General features: G+C 50.5%; 1 protein-coding gene across 5 annotated transcripts in view; it reads right to left on the bottom strand.

Moving 5' to 3' along the window:
* PRDM15 (PR/SET domain 15) overlaps positions 1-17567 on the bottom strand; it is a 1394990-nt gene that overhangs the window by 77545 nt on the left and 1299878 nt on the right. For all 5 annotated transcript variants that reach the window (XM_069636031.1, XM_069636033.1, XM_069636034.1 and 2 more), the window contains one exon: positions 3434-3733. In XM_069636031.1, coding sequence (XP_069492132.1) covers positions 3434-3733 — 300 coding nt within the window. The remainder of the gene's footprint in view (positions 1-3433; positions 3734-17567) is intronic.

Here is a 17567-nt window from a genome sequence, read left to right as displayed (position 1 = left end):
CTTGAGGTCGAGTGACACCAACCAGTCCTGAAGCTGAAGGGCCTGGAGGACTTGAGAGAGAGAAACCATCTTGAACTTGTCCTTCCTGAGGACTTTGTTCAAACCGCGCAAGTCCATGATGGGTCTCAATCCCCCGTCTTTCTTCGAAATCAAAAATAAGGGGAATACCATCCCATGTTCCTCTCCGCTACAGGCACCAGTTCTATGGCGCCTTTCTCCAGCAGGGCTTGAATTTCCTGCGCAAGGAGCGGATCCGGACTCTGCAAAGAGAGGTTCCCCGGTGGATTGTCGCAAGGCCTATGCCGAAAGGGAAGACAGTAGCCGTGGGTTATGATCTCCAGAACCCACACATCTGAAGTAATGGCTTGCCACTCTACAAGATGCTGCGCCAGCCTTCCCCCCAACCGGCGAACCATGGGACATGGCCTCATGACTGAGTGGGAGCGGCCGCGGCGTTACCTGAGGGCAAAGAGGCAACTGCCCAAGCGGCCTTGGCACCACGGGTACCCTGTCTGGTACCCCTGCGTTGGCCCCTTTGACTGCCAGCTCCTCTCGCTTTACTGAAAGACGAGTAATAGCGAAAGGAACCACCCCTCCACTGCTGTCCCCTAGGACGAAAAGGCGGAGGTTGGCGAACTGCAGCGCCCAACGACTTCGCTGCAGCTTTCGAGGTCTGCAACCTCTCAAGGCTCTCGTCAGCCTTGCTGCCAAAAAGGTGTTCACCGTCAAAGGGCATGTTGAGGAGCCGAGACTGCACATCAGGAGCAAACCCCGACTTCCGCAACCACGCAAACCTGCGTATCACGGTGCTCGCCGCCATGGACCTACTGACACATTCAGCTAAGTCCAAACCCGACTGAACGGACTCACACATGGCATCCTTACCATCCTGGACCATAGCAAGGAAACCATCCCGTTCGTCCCCTTCGGGGAATATGTTCAGCCGCTAACGCAACACAGTTCCACAGAGTGTGTGTGAAACGAGACAAGGCACAAATGGAGTTGGCCGCCTGAAGTGCCATACCACCAGAAGAAAACACTTTCTTCGCCCAGCCATCAAAACGTTTGTCGTCCCTATCAGGAGGGATGGTAGGGTACGACGCCTGCTTTGCTGGGGCCATAGCCGCCTGCACCACCAAACTCTCCGGAGTAGGGTGCCTGGTCAAGTAGCAGGGGTCGCTACTGGCTGGACGGTATTTTCGCGACAAGGATCTGCCCACCGCCGGGAGACTCTCCGGAGCAGTCCAAGCCGCCGCCACCCTTCTCTGTAAAGCCATATGGAACGGCAGTACCGGATCAGTTGGGGGACCAACATCAAGGATGTCCGTCAGATCATCCTGCACAAACTCCCCTGGGGGAGCAGACCATCCCAAGTACTCAGAAACCCTAGCCATAAGGCGCCGGTACGAGGAATCGGCATGAGAGCCAGGCTCAGGCCTACAAAACTCCACCTCCGGAGAGGTGTCCAGTCCACTGGCATCATGCAGTGACTGTCTCAAATCGTCAAACTGACTATGGCCCGAGACAATTTCATCTGGAACCTGACTAGGAACCAGGCCATCAGAATCCTCATCCGCCTCTGAAATATAGTCCAGGTGGCGAAAAGAAGGCACCCGAGAGTGCCTTCCTAGGGGATTCTCCCGTGCCACGGGGTACCTCTGACACGAAAGGCGTCGATGGCGTCGAGCAAATCGGCGCCGGCGTCGAGAGAACCGGCATCGGTGCCGAGAGGATCGGCGTCGACGTCGAGGAAATCGTCAGATGCAGCGCCTCCAGCATCGGCGGCGTCGACACAGCCCTCGAGGCCGAAGCCCCGAGCGTGCCCTTCGACGACCTGAGCGTCGACGGCTTCGACGACTTCCTCGGAGCCGAAGCCTCGAGAAAGCCTGTGGACGCCCTCGACGCCTCAGACGTCGATGTCTTCCTTGAAGACCTCACAGGTGCACACGGTCTCGAACGCGTCGAGGACCGGGACCTGGAACAGGTACGGCAAGAACGAGTCTCCTTGTCCGAACGGGACCTCTCCCGTGACTCGTGCCGACCACTCTTGCGAGCGGTGTCTCTCGACCTCTCACGACCGACCCCACTCGGGGGCGCGGACGGCATAGTAGCCAGCGACTCAAGAATCGGCAGCATTTTTATCCCGAAGGAAGCCCATTCCTCCGGCGCCGCACGTCTGGTGGGGTAAGCGACGTGCCGGGCAGAGTCCTCCGAAGAGGACCTGGAAGACGACCGGTGTCGGCGCTTCCGAGAATGCCTCGAAGAGGTTGAGGAGTGGCGAGACCGACTCCTAGAAGGAGGCCCACGAGACTTCCGACGATGACGCGGAGAGTCACCCCTCAAATAATCCGTCGAAAGCCCCGCAGACTTCGACTTCCTGGGCTTGGACACCCGACCTACCGACAACTTCTTCTTACGTTCGCGTAAGGCTTTGGACGTGAGCGACTGGCAGTCGATACAGTCATCCGTGTCGTGGGCCTCCCCGAGGCACCAGAGGCAGGCGTCGTGCGAGTCCGTCACCGACATCTTGGACCCACACTCCCCGTACTTCTTGAAACCCGGACGCGGGGTCGAAGACGAAGTAGAAGACATCTTCACAAGAAGGATTTTCACAAAACGAACAGGTTCGAAGAACCGAGAAGAACAGAACTCTAAAGAGTCGAGGCGTGAACCGAGAATCACGAAGCAACATGTTCGCGGAAAAAACGGAACTGAGGCTACGGGCGTCGTGCGTCCTACTTATCACATCGGATGACGTCGGAGGAGGTCCTCGACGACGGCGCATTGACGTCATCGACGCAGGACGCAGAAAAAAGTTTCCGAAGCTGTGGTGATTACATGTCATAGATATGGAATACATCGGAGGACCCAATCCCCTCGAAACATTTTTTCTCTTAAAATCCCAATGCTGTTAACTCTATGGTCAACAGACTTGGTAAATGCAGAGAAAAGGGAGCTTTCCAGACACTGGGGTCATAATCATTATTGTAGCCTCATTGGAGGGGGCTTGTTTCCAAGATCTGTTACGGAAGCTCTTGACTCCAAATTCAGAGAGCGTTAGGGTGGATTCAAAGAAAATTTCATTTGCAGCAGCTCAGGCTGGAAGAAATCAGAAAGACTACTTAGAACTGACCAAAGTATTGTTAGCCAACCAAATCCCCAGTCTGAAAATCAGATATTTTATAAGTTATCTGGGCTGGATTATTGTGTTGATCTTTTCCTTGACAGTGAAATGCCAGTGTTCCCATTGGTATATTTTGCCTGCATTTGATAGCGATTATCATTTCAATATAGCTGACAAAATTAAACAGATTTCATTAGAAAGAAAAGTTGACCTAAAATAAATCGGATAACTAAATAACACTGCTTTGCTGTTGGTCTACGTGTTGGGCAGAAACAAGCCATATAATCTGAGATGCTGTCCGAAACTGACCTGCTGAATACTCTGTACTGCTGAATTGGTCTCTTCTCCTACGTTGCTTGTGAACTCCTCTTTTCCAGGGTACTCATTGAAGTCAGACTCTTCAGGTTCAGGGGCAGCATCCTCCTCTTCATCCTCACCATTCTCTTCATCTTCATCATCATCATCAACATCATCATCATCATCATCAGTATCATCCTCATCCTCCTCGTCCTCCACCTGCACTGGCCGCTTTTGCCGGTGCTTATGCTGCTTATTTATTTTGATCGGTCTTTCCTCTGTCATCTCTTCTTGGTCCAAGGAAAGATCAGACTGTATGAAAACAAAACAAAATCTGTCAACAATTAACATAAAAGACAACATAGAAGCTGTTCCTATCACTAGCAATTAAAATCTTACTGTGGTAGCTTGTCAAGGAAAAGCGGGTAATAATACCAAGAAGTCGTAATAAAAAAGAAACAAATAGATGACAATACAGACCTAAGCTGATGCACCACCCAATCTACAAAATTAGCACAAGAATATATAAAAACGCAATGCTGAAAGAACTGAAGTGATCACAGTAAGCATGCTGAACCAGTGGGAGAAGTGTAAGAAAAAGTAGTGGATCTGTGTTCTCGGCAGGGCAGAGAGCATAGTGCAACATAGGACACAAAGTGTTGCGGCCGGGGCATTGCAATTATCTAACTGACTAGCAACTAAGGCTCCTATAAAAAAAACTTTACACTTGCACAAGGACATGAATGGACAAATCCTCTTTATAGAATGGTGAATATGGCCGTAAAAATTAGAGGAATGGTAAACAGAAATAAATAAAAGTAGTTCCCAACCGTTCCCGCCCACTTCGATCACTGTGTTGAACAGAATGGTGATTGATTATTCAAATTTGATTCTTCAATTGCAAACAGATATCTATGAATTGATTTCCAAATTGTGCTGCAAGAAATATGAAATATTGTGGCAAAAATATGTACATCTTGCAGCATTTAAGTTTAATTAAAAGAGTGGTAGGTAGATACTAAACTTAAATAATTTCATGTCTAATGTCCTTATTGAGTCTCTGAATTGAAAACAATCCCTCACAAAGGGAGCTCCTTCAAATAAATGGTGCGTGGGGTTTGGGCTCACAAGAGCTGATTTTATGAACAGACCAATTAAATCAAGTCCCAAATGGGCATACCTGGCAGAACCTTTAAAAATGTCAAATTTTGCACATTGTTGTTGAGAGCACGCAATCACTAAAACCTGGGTGGTCTAATGCAGAGGACGTGTCAGTATATGCTTGAGAAAAACTTCAGTGAACTCGCATAAGGTTTGTGTGGCCAATTCATTCTGACAGCTGGGAAAGAATTACTTGCCTCTAACTGCCGTTCTCCAGCATTGGTATCTTTCACAGATTCTTATACTGAAGTATTCTCCATCATCTGGTTGTGAAACTCCAGTCCGCGTAACTGACATAGCAGTACAACGGAATAACATGCAGTTATATATTATTTTACAATACAGCCTATCCACCTCTATTTGGTCCATTGTGCACTGATAAATGCACAGTGGATTGGAAAAGGATTAGGATCCACGCCTAGAAGCCTTCTTCAGATTTTTAGAGCAGTCTTAAAGCTGAAAAAGACCAGGCCCAATGAATCTTAAAAAAGCAGAGGTGGGTGTGTTGCATATGAAACTATGAAAGGTGCCAATACTGGAACTAATTCTTCCCCAGCATCAGAGTTTCCATAAGATTTACATGCTTGAATAGAGTGTATATATTATTTGAAAAAAAGGTTACATAAGAGTTAAGGTTAAACCAAAAAATCTACAAACATTGCAATATAAACAGTAAGGAAACAACATAGTAGACTTTAAAAATACATTAAATACTTTATAGTCAGAGTAATGCAATGTGTTGTGTGAATATTTGTTTATTTATTGTTACTGTTTATTTATGTTTTTAATGTGTATTATATTTGTGCTGCTTGTTAGTATTTACTGTGTGCATTATTCACCAAATTTAATTTTGCATACATTACATGTTTGCATTTATTACATGTTTGCATTTTTATGCATAGTGTAATGAATATTAATTTGTAATACTTTTTTAGTAGTTTAGTGTCTGTTTTCCTTTTATAAGGTTTATTGTATATGTAAAATATGACCTTTTATTGATGATATACATTTTATTACAGATTTATTTTTTTAAATATTCTGTATATTTTTTAATTGCAATATTTTGGAGGAATGATGCTTGCGTACATTATTATTCAACTTTACAAAAAACATTTGTTATAGATCTACACTGAAAGTACTTTTGAAGAATTTTACATTTGTACAATTACTTTTTATGCATGAAACAGTTATAAGGAACAAGTTACTTACCTGTAACTGTTGTTCTCCAGCATGGGTCTGGCATGGATTCACATGCTCATGAATATTCCCCGTCGTCAGGCTGGGAATCCTCGGTAAAGAAAAAATCAGTTCCGTTTCTGAACTGTCTTTCTCCTAATAACCAATCACTGATCTCTGGGTCATACAGCCCCCTGCCAATGACTGCCCTCTACCTAAGCCCCTCCCCCGGCAGCCATCCTCAGATTTGGTAGCACGTAAAGTGGCAGTATGACCAAGTGAAGAGCCGCAGAGGGGAAGGAGGGAGGGTTCGCATGTGAATCCATGCCAGACCCATGCTGGAGAACAACAGTTACAGGTAAGTAACTTGTTCCTTCTCCAGCATGGGGTCTGGCATGGATTTGCATGCTCATGAATATAAGAATACACAGCAGTATACACATGCACAACCACGGGAGGTGGCAACAGGCTCAACATTAAGCAATACAACAACTCAACATTAAGCATCTCTTACCTCCTCACCAGGCTCACCTTAAGCGAACAGGTTGCGCAGCACTGCTTGGCCGACCCTGGACTCTTCTCCCTGGAGTCCCGATCGACGCTGGGGTTTGCCCCACCGTTGAAAGAGCCGATCCACCTGGTCCTGGCGTAGTGCCCACTCGTGGCACGAGTGCAGCTCCCTGCCGAGTGAGTCGGCTATGGTGTTTTTTATTCCTGCCAGGTGGAAAGGAACCAGAAACGTCCCCGGGGCGACGGCCCAGTGCCACAGATCCTGCGCCTCCTTGGATAGGGTTGGGGATCTGGTGCCTCCCTGCTTCCGGATGTAGAACATCGTGGTGGTGTTGTTGGTGAAGATCTTCACCACTTTGTCCTTGAGGGACGGAAGAACAATTTGAGCGCCCAGCACACGGCTCGTAGCTCCAGGATGTTGATGTGAAGATACCTCTCCTCCAGGAGCCAGAGGCCTCTTGCGTGGAGATCTCCGGTGTGGGCTCCCCATCCATCCAGGGAGGCGTCCGTCGTTACCATCTCCTGATACACTGGGGCCTGAAAGTCCATGCCTGCCGAGAGGTGCGCACGGCCACCCCACCACGGAATCGCCCGACGGAACTCCTCGTCGAGCGGGATCCTGTCTTCGAAGCAGCCCACCGCTTGAATCCAGCGAGCGTCGAGGAACTCTTGTAGCGGACGCATCCGAAGTCTGCAAAGGGGCACACGGTAGATGCATGAGGACATCATCCCGAGGAGGGACTTGATGGACCTCACCCTGGCCACATTCGTGGCTAACAGGCGCTGCACCTTGCCCAAAATGGCCTTCGTCCTTTCTTCCGACAGAGATGCCAATCGCTTCACTGTATCGAGCTTCGCTCCTAGAAACAGTGCCACCTGCGACAGGACCAGATGGGATTTGGGGTAGTTGATGGCGAATCCCAGCTCCGTGAGCAGGCGGACGGTCCTCGCTGTGTGTTCGACGGCGAGTTCTCTTGACCTTGCACGGATTAGCCAGTCATCCAGGTAGGGGAAGACGTGGATCCCTTGCAGGTGCAGCCGCGCCGCCACAGGTGCGAGGCACTTGGTGAACACCCTTAGTGCCGACTTTAATCCGAACGGCAGGGGTCTGAATTGGTAGTGACGCCCATGGACTACGAATCTGAGGAACTTTCTGTGACCTTTTAGAATGGGGATGTGGAAGTTAGCATCCTCCAGGTCCAGTGACGATGGGAAGTCGCCCTCTTCCAGCTGTACCAGCACGTGCTGGAGCGTGACCATCCTGAATTTCTGTGCCTTGATGTACTTGTTCAACCAACGCAGGTCCAGTATGGGGTGCCAACCGCCTGTCTTCTTTCGGGCGAGGAAGTATCTTGAGTATACTCCGAGCCCCGGAGCCTCTTGGGGACGAGCTCGATGGCGCCCTTCCTGAGCATCGCCCTTACCTCCAACAGCAGTTGAGGGACGTGATTCTCCTTCCTGGCCACGGGAGGAATGCAAGGACACTTCTTTTGAAATTCCAGAAAGTGTCCGCGGGCCAGGGTGTCCAGCACCCAACGGTCAGTGGAGATGGACTCCCACACGCTGACGAACTTCGTCAGCCGGCCTCCCACCGGGGTGCTTCGGTGGGGGCCCGACGCTATGGCCGGTTCAGTCCTGTTTGGAAGAGGCCTTGCCGCCTTGGCCTCCTTGACGACAGCAGCGAGACCCTCCTTGCTTGCTGCGGCCTCTGTAGGCCTCCTGGGACAAGGAGCGGGCCGCCTGGCGGGAAGTAGAAGAGCCGCCGCTGGATCCCTTGGAGGCTCCCTGTCTGCCTCCAGTGCTCCGAAAGGGCCGCCGTTGCTGAAGGACTCCTAGGGCTCGGGCTGTTTCCGTGTCTGTCTTGATGGCCTGGAGGGACTCATCCACCGTCTGCATGTCCAAAACTCTGGTCTGAACGGCCTGGCGAAAGTCCATCGCCTTGAGTCATCCTCGTCGTCAGAGGCAAACCCCGTTGCCCAGTTGGCAAAATCCGGTATCGGCAATGTCCGTTGCCACCGGTATGGCGTGATCCGGCGCCACCTCTCCTTCCTGCAGAATCTGTAGGGCCTCTGCCCTCTTGTCGTCTGGTAGGAAGTCTAGCAGAGGAGCTATCTTGAACCAAAGCTCCCTATCGTAACGGGCCACAATCGCTAAGGCATTGGCCGCCTTAATCGTAGTTGCCGCCGACGACGAGATGACTCGTCGTCCCATGGAGTCAAACTTCTTGCCCTCGCTTTCTGGCGGGGAAGTGGAAGTTGAAGCCGCCGCCCCCGCTGCTTTCTTCTTGGCCGCTGCTGAGACGACAGAGTCCGGCGTGGGCTGGGCCCTGTGGCACAAGGGGGCGGTATCGGGGACCCGGTACTACTTCTCATACCTGTCCCTCTTGGTGGGTGTAGTGGAAGGGTTCTTGAGGATAGCCAGTCCCTTGTCCCAGATGTCGTCGAACAACGGCACTGTGAGGACCGTCTTTCTCTCGTCTCTCGTCGTTGGTAAAGAAAACCTTCCTTTTTCTGTTCCTCAGGGCAGAGCTGGAAGAGCTCGGATGCCCTGGCTATCATGGCGTGAAAAGAGCCAATTTCGTCGGGCAGAGAAGCCCGAGAGGGGGGTGATGACGGGATGTCCGTTGTGTCATCGCTGCAGTCGTCGTCCGTCCCTGTCGCTGTATCCGTCGCCGTATCCTCTCTAGGGTCCGGCGAGGGGGATGAGGGGTCCACAGACCTCGCGGGCACGAAGGGCGGAGTGGGGTGGACTCTCCTCCGCTTGTTTGGAGGGCTTCTCGACGGGCCTGGTTCTGGATCCTCCGCCGGGGTCCGTGGTAACCTCGTCCTTATCTCAGTACATAAGGATTGGATCGCCAACAAAAGGGCCGCCAAGCTATCCTGGGGCTCAGGTAATGGCTGCGACGGACAGGATGGCTGCTCCACTGGGCCCTCATCGTCGCTATCTTCGATCACATCAGCAGGAACCATCCCCTGGGATCGAACCTTCTCGAACCTCTCGTTGAGGCCTATGAACCTCTCGTTGAGGCCTTTCACGGTTTCCACCGGATCCTCCTTGGAGGCTGAATCCGAGTCCGTAATGGCCATTGGCCCCCCTCCTCTTTTTCCGCCGGGGTCTTAACGATGGTCTGAAAAAAGGATTCCCTCCGCGGCCGCAGAGAAACTCTGGGCCCCGAGGTCGCCTCCACTGGTGTAGCCTCTGTCGGTTTCGCCAGGGCCCCTGTGACAACCTCGATAGAGGCCTTTGCCGAATGGATCAAGGCCCTCACCACCTTAGGTGCGTCCTGGGCCTTCGCTTTGGGGGGAGGGTCATCGCCTCACTCCCCCTCGGCTCCCTTTGAGATCGACCAGGGTCTCTCCAGAAGCATAACGGGTTCTCGGCCTTCCTCTTCCCCGAACCAGAGCGCTGGCTCGTGGTTGATCGTGCCGGGGAAGTCGCGCCCTGTCTGGCAGCTGAGGTGCCGGACCTTTCGGTGCTCCCGGTGCCCTCGGACTCGCGGTGCTTGGCCTTCTGTTGGGCCCCTGTCACAGGGGCGCCCTCACAGGACTTAGAAGACTGCTCAGACTTTTTCTTCGCCTTCTCACCTGCTGTGCCCTTCTCCAGCCAGGCGGCGAGGCGGGAATGACAATCTTGCTTGGTCCATTCCGACAGGTTCTTGCAGAACACACAGTCCTTCTCCACATGCGTCTTGTCCTCATGAAGGCAGTAGAGACATTTGAATGCTCGTCCTCCTTGAAAACATTTTGCAATCCGCATCCTGGGCAGCTCCTGAACAGCTTGGATCCGGGCGTCGAGCTTCCCTTGACCTGGGACATGTCCGTTGAGGTAGGCCACAGATCTTCTGGAAGCCTCCAAGAAGCGTAACTCAACGAAAACTTCACCCTTGAAGGGCGTAGAAGAATTCCGAAACGAGTCCCCGTTAACGGAAGTAGAAACGGTGGAGCTTGAGGCTCGATTAACCGAAAAATTAGAGAAATCTCCTGAAAAAACATGAACACGCAGTAAAAGCTCAAGAGCTAAACACGAGGACTCCCAACACTTGAACGTGCGGTAAAAATCTGAAGATAGCTGCCGGGGGAGGAGCTTAGGTAGAGGGCAGTCATTGGCTGGGGCAGTATGACCCAGAGATCAGTGATTGGTTACTTCTAAGAAAGACAGATCAGAAACGAAACTGAAACTGATTTTTTCTTTACCGAGGATTCCCGGCCTGACGACTGGGAATATTCATGAGCATGTGGATCCATGCCAGACCCCACGCTGGAGAACTTGTTCCTTCTCCAGCATGGGGTCTGGCATGGATTCACATGCTCATGAATACATAGCAGTACACACATGCACAACCACGGGAGATGTTAAGGCTCAACATTAAGCATTTCAACAACTCAACATTAAGCATCTCTTACCTTCTCACCAGGCCCACCTTCAGGGTGACAGGTTGCGCAGCACTGCCTGGCCGACTCTGGACTCCTCCCTGGAATCCCGGTCGCAGTGAATCTCGTGAAGGTGTGCGTCGACCTCCACGTAGCAGCCCTGCAGATGTCCAGCAGGGGCACACCAGATAGGAACAGTGGAAGCAGCAATCGCTCTGGTCGAATGGGCTCTTGGACAGCCGGGCAACGGTCGGTTTGCCAACCGGTGACCGTGCATGATGCAGCCGGAGAGCCATCTGGAAATGGAAGCCTTCAAGAGGGCCTCCCCTTGTTTCACAGGTCCAAAGTTCACAAACAGCTGTGATGTCATCCGAAAACTCTTTGAGCGGTCCACGTAGAACTTCAGCGCTCTAGCTACATTCAGCGAGTGCAAAGTCCTCTCAGCCGGCGATGAAGGTGATGGGAAGAAAACAGGTAACACCAAGGGCTCGTTGAGATGGAAGTCCGACGGCACCTTGGGCATGAAGGAGGGGTGTGTCCTCAGCACCACCCTCGTATCGTGAAAATTCAAGTATGGAGGTTTACAGGAGAGGGCCTGGATCTCTCCCACTCGTCATGCAGAGGTGATGGCCACATGAAACACAGTCTTCCATGACAGGAACTTCAACGGTGCCGAATGCAGTGGCTCGAATGGGGGCCCCATGAGCCTGGACAGCACCACGTTGAGCTCCCACGCCGGGGCCGGAGACTTCACTGGTGGGAATGACCGGAACAGTCCCTTGATAAACTCCTTCACCAGGCGATGGGACCAGAGATGATCGCCCCGGGGTCCTGGAGTAGCGGGAAATCACTGCTAGAGAGATCTTGATAGACGCATGCGCCAGCCCCGCCTTGGCCAGCGACAGTAGGTACGGCAGCACCTGAGGGGCCGTAATCCACAGAGGGTTAATCTTCTGTGCACGGCACCAGACAGAGAACCTCTTCCATTTGTGTCCATAAGACTTGAGAGTCGAGGGCGCCCTGGCCTTTGCAAGCACCTCCTTGCAGTCTGCCGGGATATCGTACCCTCCAAACTCTAGCGCTGCAGGAGCCAGGACTGCAAGTTCAGCGACGCCGGATCGTGGTGGCGGATGGTGCCTCCTCTCTGATAAGGAGATCCGCGTCCGTTGGCAGTTTGACTGGGGGGGGGGGCACTGACATGTCCAGAAGGTCCGGCAAACAGATCTGCCTCGGCCATGCCGGTGCGACGAGAATCATCCTGCACTGGGACCGTTTGAGTTGGTTGATGAGTCACAGCAGCAACGACAACGGAGGGAACGCATACAGGAACAAGCCGTCCTAGGGGAACGAGAAGGCATCGCCCATACTCCCCGGCTGGGGAAACCTGCTGCCGAACCTCTGGCACTTGGGGTTCGCCGCCGTCGCGAACAGGTCGATCTGGGGATTTCCCCATCGTTGGAAGAGGATGTCCACTTGATCCTGCCGCAGTTCCCACTCGTGGCACGAGCGCAGCTCCCTGCTAAGTACTTCAGCGATGGTGTTTTTTATTCCTGCCAGGTGGAAGGGTACCAGAAACATCCCTTGGGCTACAGCCCAATGCCACAGATCCTGGGCCTCCTTGGATAGGGGCTGGGGATCTGGTGCCTCCCTGCCTCCGGATGTAAAACATTGTCGTGGTGTTGTCAGTGAAGATCCTCACCACCTTGCCTTGAGGGACGGAAGGAACGACCTGAGGGCCCAGAACAATGCTCGGAGCTCCAGGACGTTGATGTGTAGTGACCTCTCCTCCGGCAGCCAAAGGCCTCTTGCGTGGAGATGTCCGGAATGAGCTCCCCATCCCTCCAGGGAGGCGTCCGTCGTCACCGTATACTGATGGGCCGGGGTCTGGAAGTCAATACCCGCCGTCAGATGCGCGCGGGTGCCCAACCACCGGATTGCTCGTCGAAAGGTCTCGTTGAGTGAGATCCTGTCTTCGAAGTTGCCCGTCGCTTGCATCCAACGGGCGTCAAGGAACTCCTGCAGTGGTCGCATCCGTAGTCTGCAAAGGCGCACAAGGTAAATGCAGGAGGACATCATGCCGAGCAGGGACTTGACTGACCTCACCTTGGCCACGTCCATAGCCGACAGCCATTGCACCTTGCATAGGATGGCCTTCGTCCTCTCCTCCGACGGAGATGCTAGTTGCGCCACTGTGTCGAGCTTGGCTCCCAGGAACAGGGCGACTTGCGACGGTACCAGATGGGATTTCGTGAAGTTGATCGAAAATCCTAGATCCGTGAGCAGTTGGACGGCGAGTTCTCTTGACTCTGCCTGGATGAGCCAGTCGACCAGGTATGGGTAGATGTGGATCCCTTGTAGGCAAAGCCACGCCGCCACTGGTGCCAGGCACTTGGTGAACACCCTGGGCGCCGACTTCAGTACGAAGGGAAGGGACTTGAACTGCTAGTGCCATCCTTGGACTACGAATCACAGAAACTTTCAATGTTTTTTCAAGATGGGGATGTGAAAGTAGGCGTCCTCCAAGTCCAGCGACGATAGGAAGACGCTTTCCTCCAGCTGTCCCTGCACGTGCTGGAGGGTAACCATCCGGAACTTCTGGGACCTGATGACTGCCACAGAAGGGGTTTATGTAGAGGGCAGTCATTGGCTGAGGGCAGTATGACCCAGAGACCAGTGATTGGTTATTAGGAGAAAGACAGTTCAGAAACGAAACTGAAATTGATTTTTTCTTTACCAAGGATTCCCAGCCTGACAACGGGGAATATTCATGAGCATGTGAATCCATGCCAGACCCCATGCTGGAGAATTGTATGGTAATATTATATGTGTTTAACTGTGTGGTTGAGTTAAGGGTAGGTAATATGATATTTGATCTGAATATTTCTTTTAATTTATTGATAAAGTTTATTATGTTGTGACCTCAACATTATTATTTCTGATGTTTGTAGACTGTTTTTGCTGGCTTGAATTGAAATCTTTTAAAAACAAAATGTTTTCAAGTAATGTAACTTTTTTACTGTTACGTGATTATTAATTCTGAGTGTTTGTCGTAATACTAGCGTGTGTTGAAAGAGCATGAAGTAAAAGTGACAAAACAAGTGTGAGAAATATGAAAATGTACATTTAAATCGGGATTGACCTTCATGTGAGATTTTTATACCCAAGAAGAGGCGTATAGCACTTTTACAGTTCGCACATGTACAAAAATTACCATCTCCTGTGCGGGGAAAGTCTGGAATCGAAAATGTTATGTAATCCCCAAGCATTCTGCTGCATTATAATAATGAGTAGGTACTACAAAAACTGTTATGGTTAAACAAGTGTTTCTTGTCTGTGCGAGGTGAGGCTTTAATGTGCGTGTCCTTGCAATAAAGACTCTTCATCTAGTGTGTAGCTATGCGCACCTCTACATCTCTTGCTTCTCACTGGTTTTCCTTTTGGCATATGTAATCGTGGTTTAGGCTCCTGTTTTATTTAGGAAAATAGGCTTTAGTAGACAGAAATAATCATACTGTAAGCTTGCTCACCTACCTCAGACCGTGTGAGTGGTATACTCAGCTACATTAAATGTATCACTTTATGCTGTCCTTCCTGAAAACATTGTTTTATATGTTATGTTGTGAAGGCATCATGAAGCAAGACACAGACAACAGATTCAAATTTCAAAATGAAATGGTTTATTAACTCAAATGTCGGGATGGTTGAAGGCCTAATTTGCCCTAAGCTAAGGTGTGATTTCCCTACTTGAACAAAACTAAGGAAAGTCTGAGTCAGAAACGTAGAAGTCTGCCTGTGTCCAAAACCTATCCTTGCCCTCACAACTAAAGCTAATCAATGTGTGGGGATGTCTGTAAAAAAGTAATGGTGGTCAAACATAAGTTCTGAGCTTCTTCCAGCTCCTAGCTTCCTTTTCAGCTCCCCTTCCCCAAGTTCACAACAGTTCCACAAAATGGCTTGGGATTACCGTGCTTGAGTTCACAACAATTCCACAAATCCTTGGGGGTTCCCTTCCCCTTAGTTCAAGACAACACAGTTCCACAAAAAAGGGCCTTGAGGATTCTGTTCTCAAGACAGCATTGAAATTCATCAAGTCTCAGGATTCCCTTCCCCAAGACTTCAACTTGCCAACCTCTGCTTGGCCTCCATCCCCCAATGCTCAAAACAAGCCGCAAATTAACTTCCCTTCCCTTCCCTTCTGGATAAGCATAATATTTCATTCAGTTCACTCTTTCTTGGTTTGCTTTAACAAGGGCTTTGGCTTCCACACTTGAGGGTTCCCTGGTCCAGGGGCAATTATCAGACCAGACTCTCCACCCATTACAGGTTGCGCAACCAGGAACCTTTGGCTTTTGACCCACACAGGTTCTTCTGCTTTTGCTCCTGTGCGGATGATCCTAATCTATTGGTTTCTCCTTGTCAGTCTCTTGGCTTTCCCAGCACTGTGTCACACAACTTGGACCAACCCTAGGCTTTGCCACATTGTATGCAACCACTTGACATGTTGTAGGTGCGAGTCTTCAATTTCAATTGCCTGACTACAATTAGAGGAACATGCCTGACCTTCACAATACTCTCCAGGCATTTTCTTTGTCCCAGTACCAGAGTGGTGAAATAGGTTGCTAGTGTTCACTACTCCTAATCGCCTCTTCCTCGTTCCAGTACTGTAACAGGTTGGTTGAACGAGGAACATTGAGGGAAACTGGTGTACAATAGCCCAAAGAGGCCGGGGGAGGGTTAGGTTGGTTTTCACAGGGAAAAGGGTGGATGGATACCATGTCTCATCCTTAAATCATCTCTTCTCCACCCTCTTCCTGGCACTTCTAGAAGAATAATATTTCCTGATGTTTTCTTGGTCATTAGAACAGTAGTAGCAATACCCCAAAACTGCATCCGGGATAGAGGGTCCCTCCTGAAATGGAAATGTGGGATACTGCATCTCACCTAAGGGCATTTCTTCCCCAATCCTCAAGGACCCTCCACCCAGGTGAGCCTCCCTTGCTTCTCCACCCCCAGGGTCAGGATCCAAAAGCAATGGAATTTCCCTGGCCACACAAGAAGAGAAACCAAGGAGAGTAGATGTGAGGACGCCCTCAGGTTTCTCACAATGTAAGAATGGGGACTTTACCCTCCTCCCGCTTATGATATTATTTCAGTACGATTCTTTCGCCTGGCTGGACCTCCCCTTCCATTGAAATGCATGTGCTCTTTTGGGTATACAAACTGTGCAGAGAGGGGGGGATTCTCACTTGCGTCGAAGTCTTGCACTGTTGTTGGTTTGTTTTGTCCTGTTCCTTGCTGCTTTTTACTAATACATTCTCACTAATCCACCAGAATAGTCAGTGGTCATTTTATCGACATGTTTGGTGCCTGCAACGTCAGATTCCAGCTACCTTGCAGCCAAGTCCAAGGGTCGCCAGGCGCACCCCCCTGTGATGCCCTTGGGCCCAGGAGAGACGAGGGTAGAGCTGGCCTGAGTACCCAGAGACTCGGGGCAGGTGGACAGAGCAGATGCAGAAGAGCCGACTGTGGGTTGGTGAACACAGGTAATTACATCAGTATAATGTCATGTCTTGTATGGTATCGTTTGAAACGGGTTGGGGTAAATGTTTGTCTCTGGTTAAAGAAATCTGAAATTTGTTGTAATAATCCATGAATACAGGAGGGAAGGTACCCTTAGTAGCCTGCCTACCGAACGGTTTATCTGAATAAGAAAAAAGTGGTTGGCCAATGCAGTTTAGCATAAAAAGTAAAAACTGTGCATCCATGCTCCCAACAAGACACCATGAGACTCCTGTGCCCGTCAGAGTAGTGTAGTATGAATCAAGGACTAGGATGGATGTGTTATGTGTAAGTGTGAAGTAAATATTTTGGATGAGAGCCCCATGATGGTCCTGTCTAAACCGTACCATAACATCTGAAATCCTAAATGCGCAATTCGGTTGTGACCCTGCTTTATATTTCACACTCTGCTCTATCCTAGTATGGGAGCTGTAACAGCCTTTACTTCTAAAGATTAAGTGTCTTGTTTTGACCCTCACCTACCCAAGTCTCTGAAAACAAGCTGAACGACCACTCTGCATTGTGGGTAGCGTAAAGGGGGAATTAGGCTGTGAACCAGCAGTCATCTGGATCGGACCAACACCTGCAGGTGTCACTGACATTTCTGTACAGGGGGAGGAACGAGGTCAGGTGGTGATAGCTGAGCCTCCGGATGGATGTGGCAGAGCAGTCAGCTATGAGCCATTCCAACCCCCCCACCCCCCAATTCACAGGACATGATAGCGTCCCGAAGCAGATGAAGTTAGAAACGGGCCTGGATTTGTAATGAGTCATACCTTGTCTTACTCTGTGAGAATGGGTTCAGGTCAGTCAAGACAAGTGCCACTTCCTCCTTAGGAAATGCGGCACACATCAGGTTTACTCACTACTCGCCCAAAGCATGCAAGTACCTGGATGAATGGCACGAATATACACAGAGTGAGTCACCTAGCTATTTCCCCCCAGAGGGCAAATGTGACTTAGATAAGATAATGAGCATATGTAAGGCGTTAGTAAAAAAAAAAGAAAGGTGCACGAGTACACCAACAGCAATGGGACAGCTATCTAGATTGCTGTACCGTAGCTACTAAGAGAGAGACTGAGTCCAAGACCCGGGCGCTGAAAGACACCCAAGAAAAGTTCCAGGAGCAAGTTAAATCCAATGAAAATCGAGTAGTCCAACCTACAGGTACAGGCAGACTTGTAGGTTCCTTTCAGCATGTCAGATTCTGCTCACGCCTCTGCGGTGTTGTTCCTGCACCTGTTTTCCACTTTGGAGTGTGCTGACCCTCTTCCAACATCCTGAGAGGCTCCGAGGTTACATGCCGGCTTTCCTTTTTGACCCGGACTGGAGCATACCATCTTTGCGAGCGGCTCAACATCCAAGACTT

The sequence above is a fragment of the Ambystoma mexicanum genome, chromosome 7p (assembly GCF_040938575.1).
Source record: "Ambystoma mexicanum isolate Mex_15411 chromosome 7p, UKY_AmexF1_1, whole genome shotgun sequence".
In the NCBI taxonomy this organism is placed as follows: Eukaryota; Metazoa; Chordata; class Amphibia; order Caudata; family Ambystomatidae; genus Ambystoma; species Ambystoma mexicanum.
This window is presented reverse-complemented; position numbering and strand designations above follow the sequence as displayed.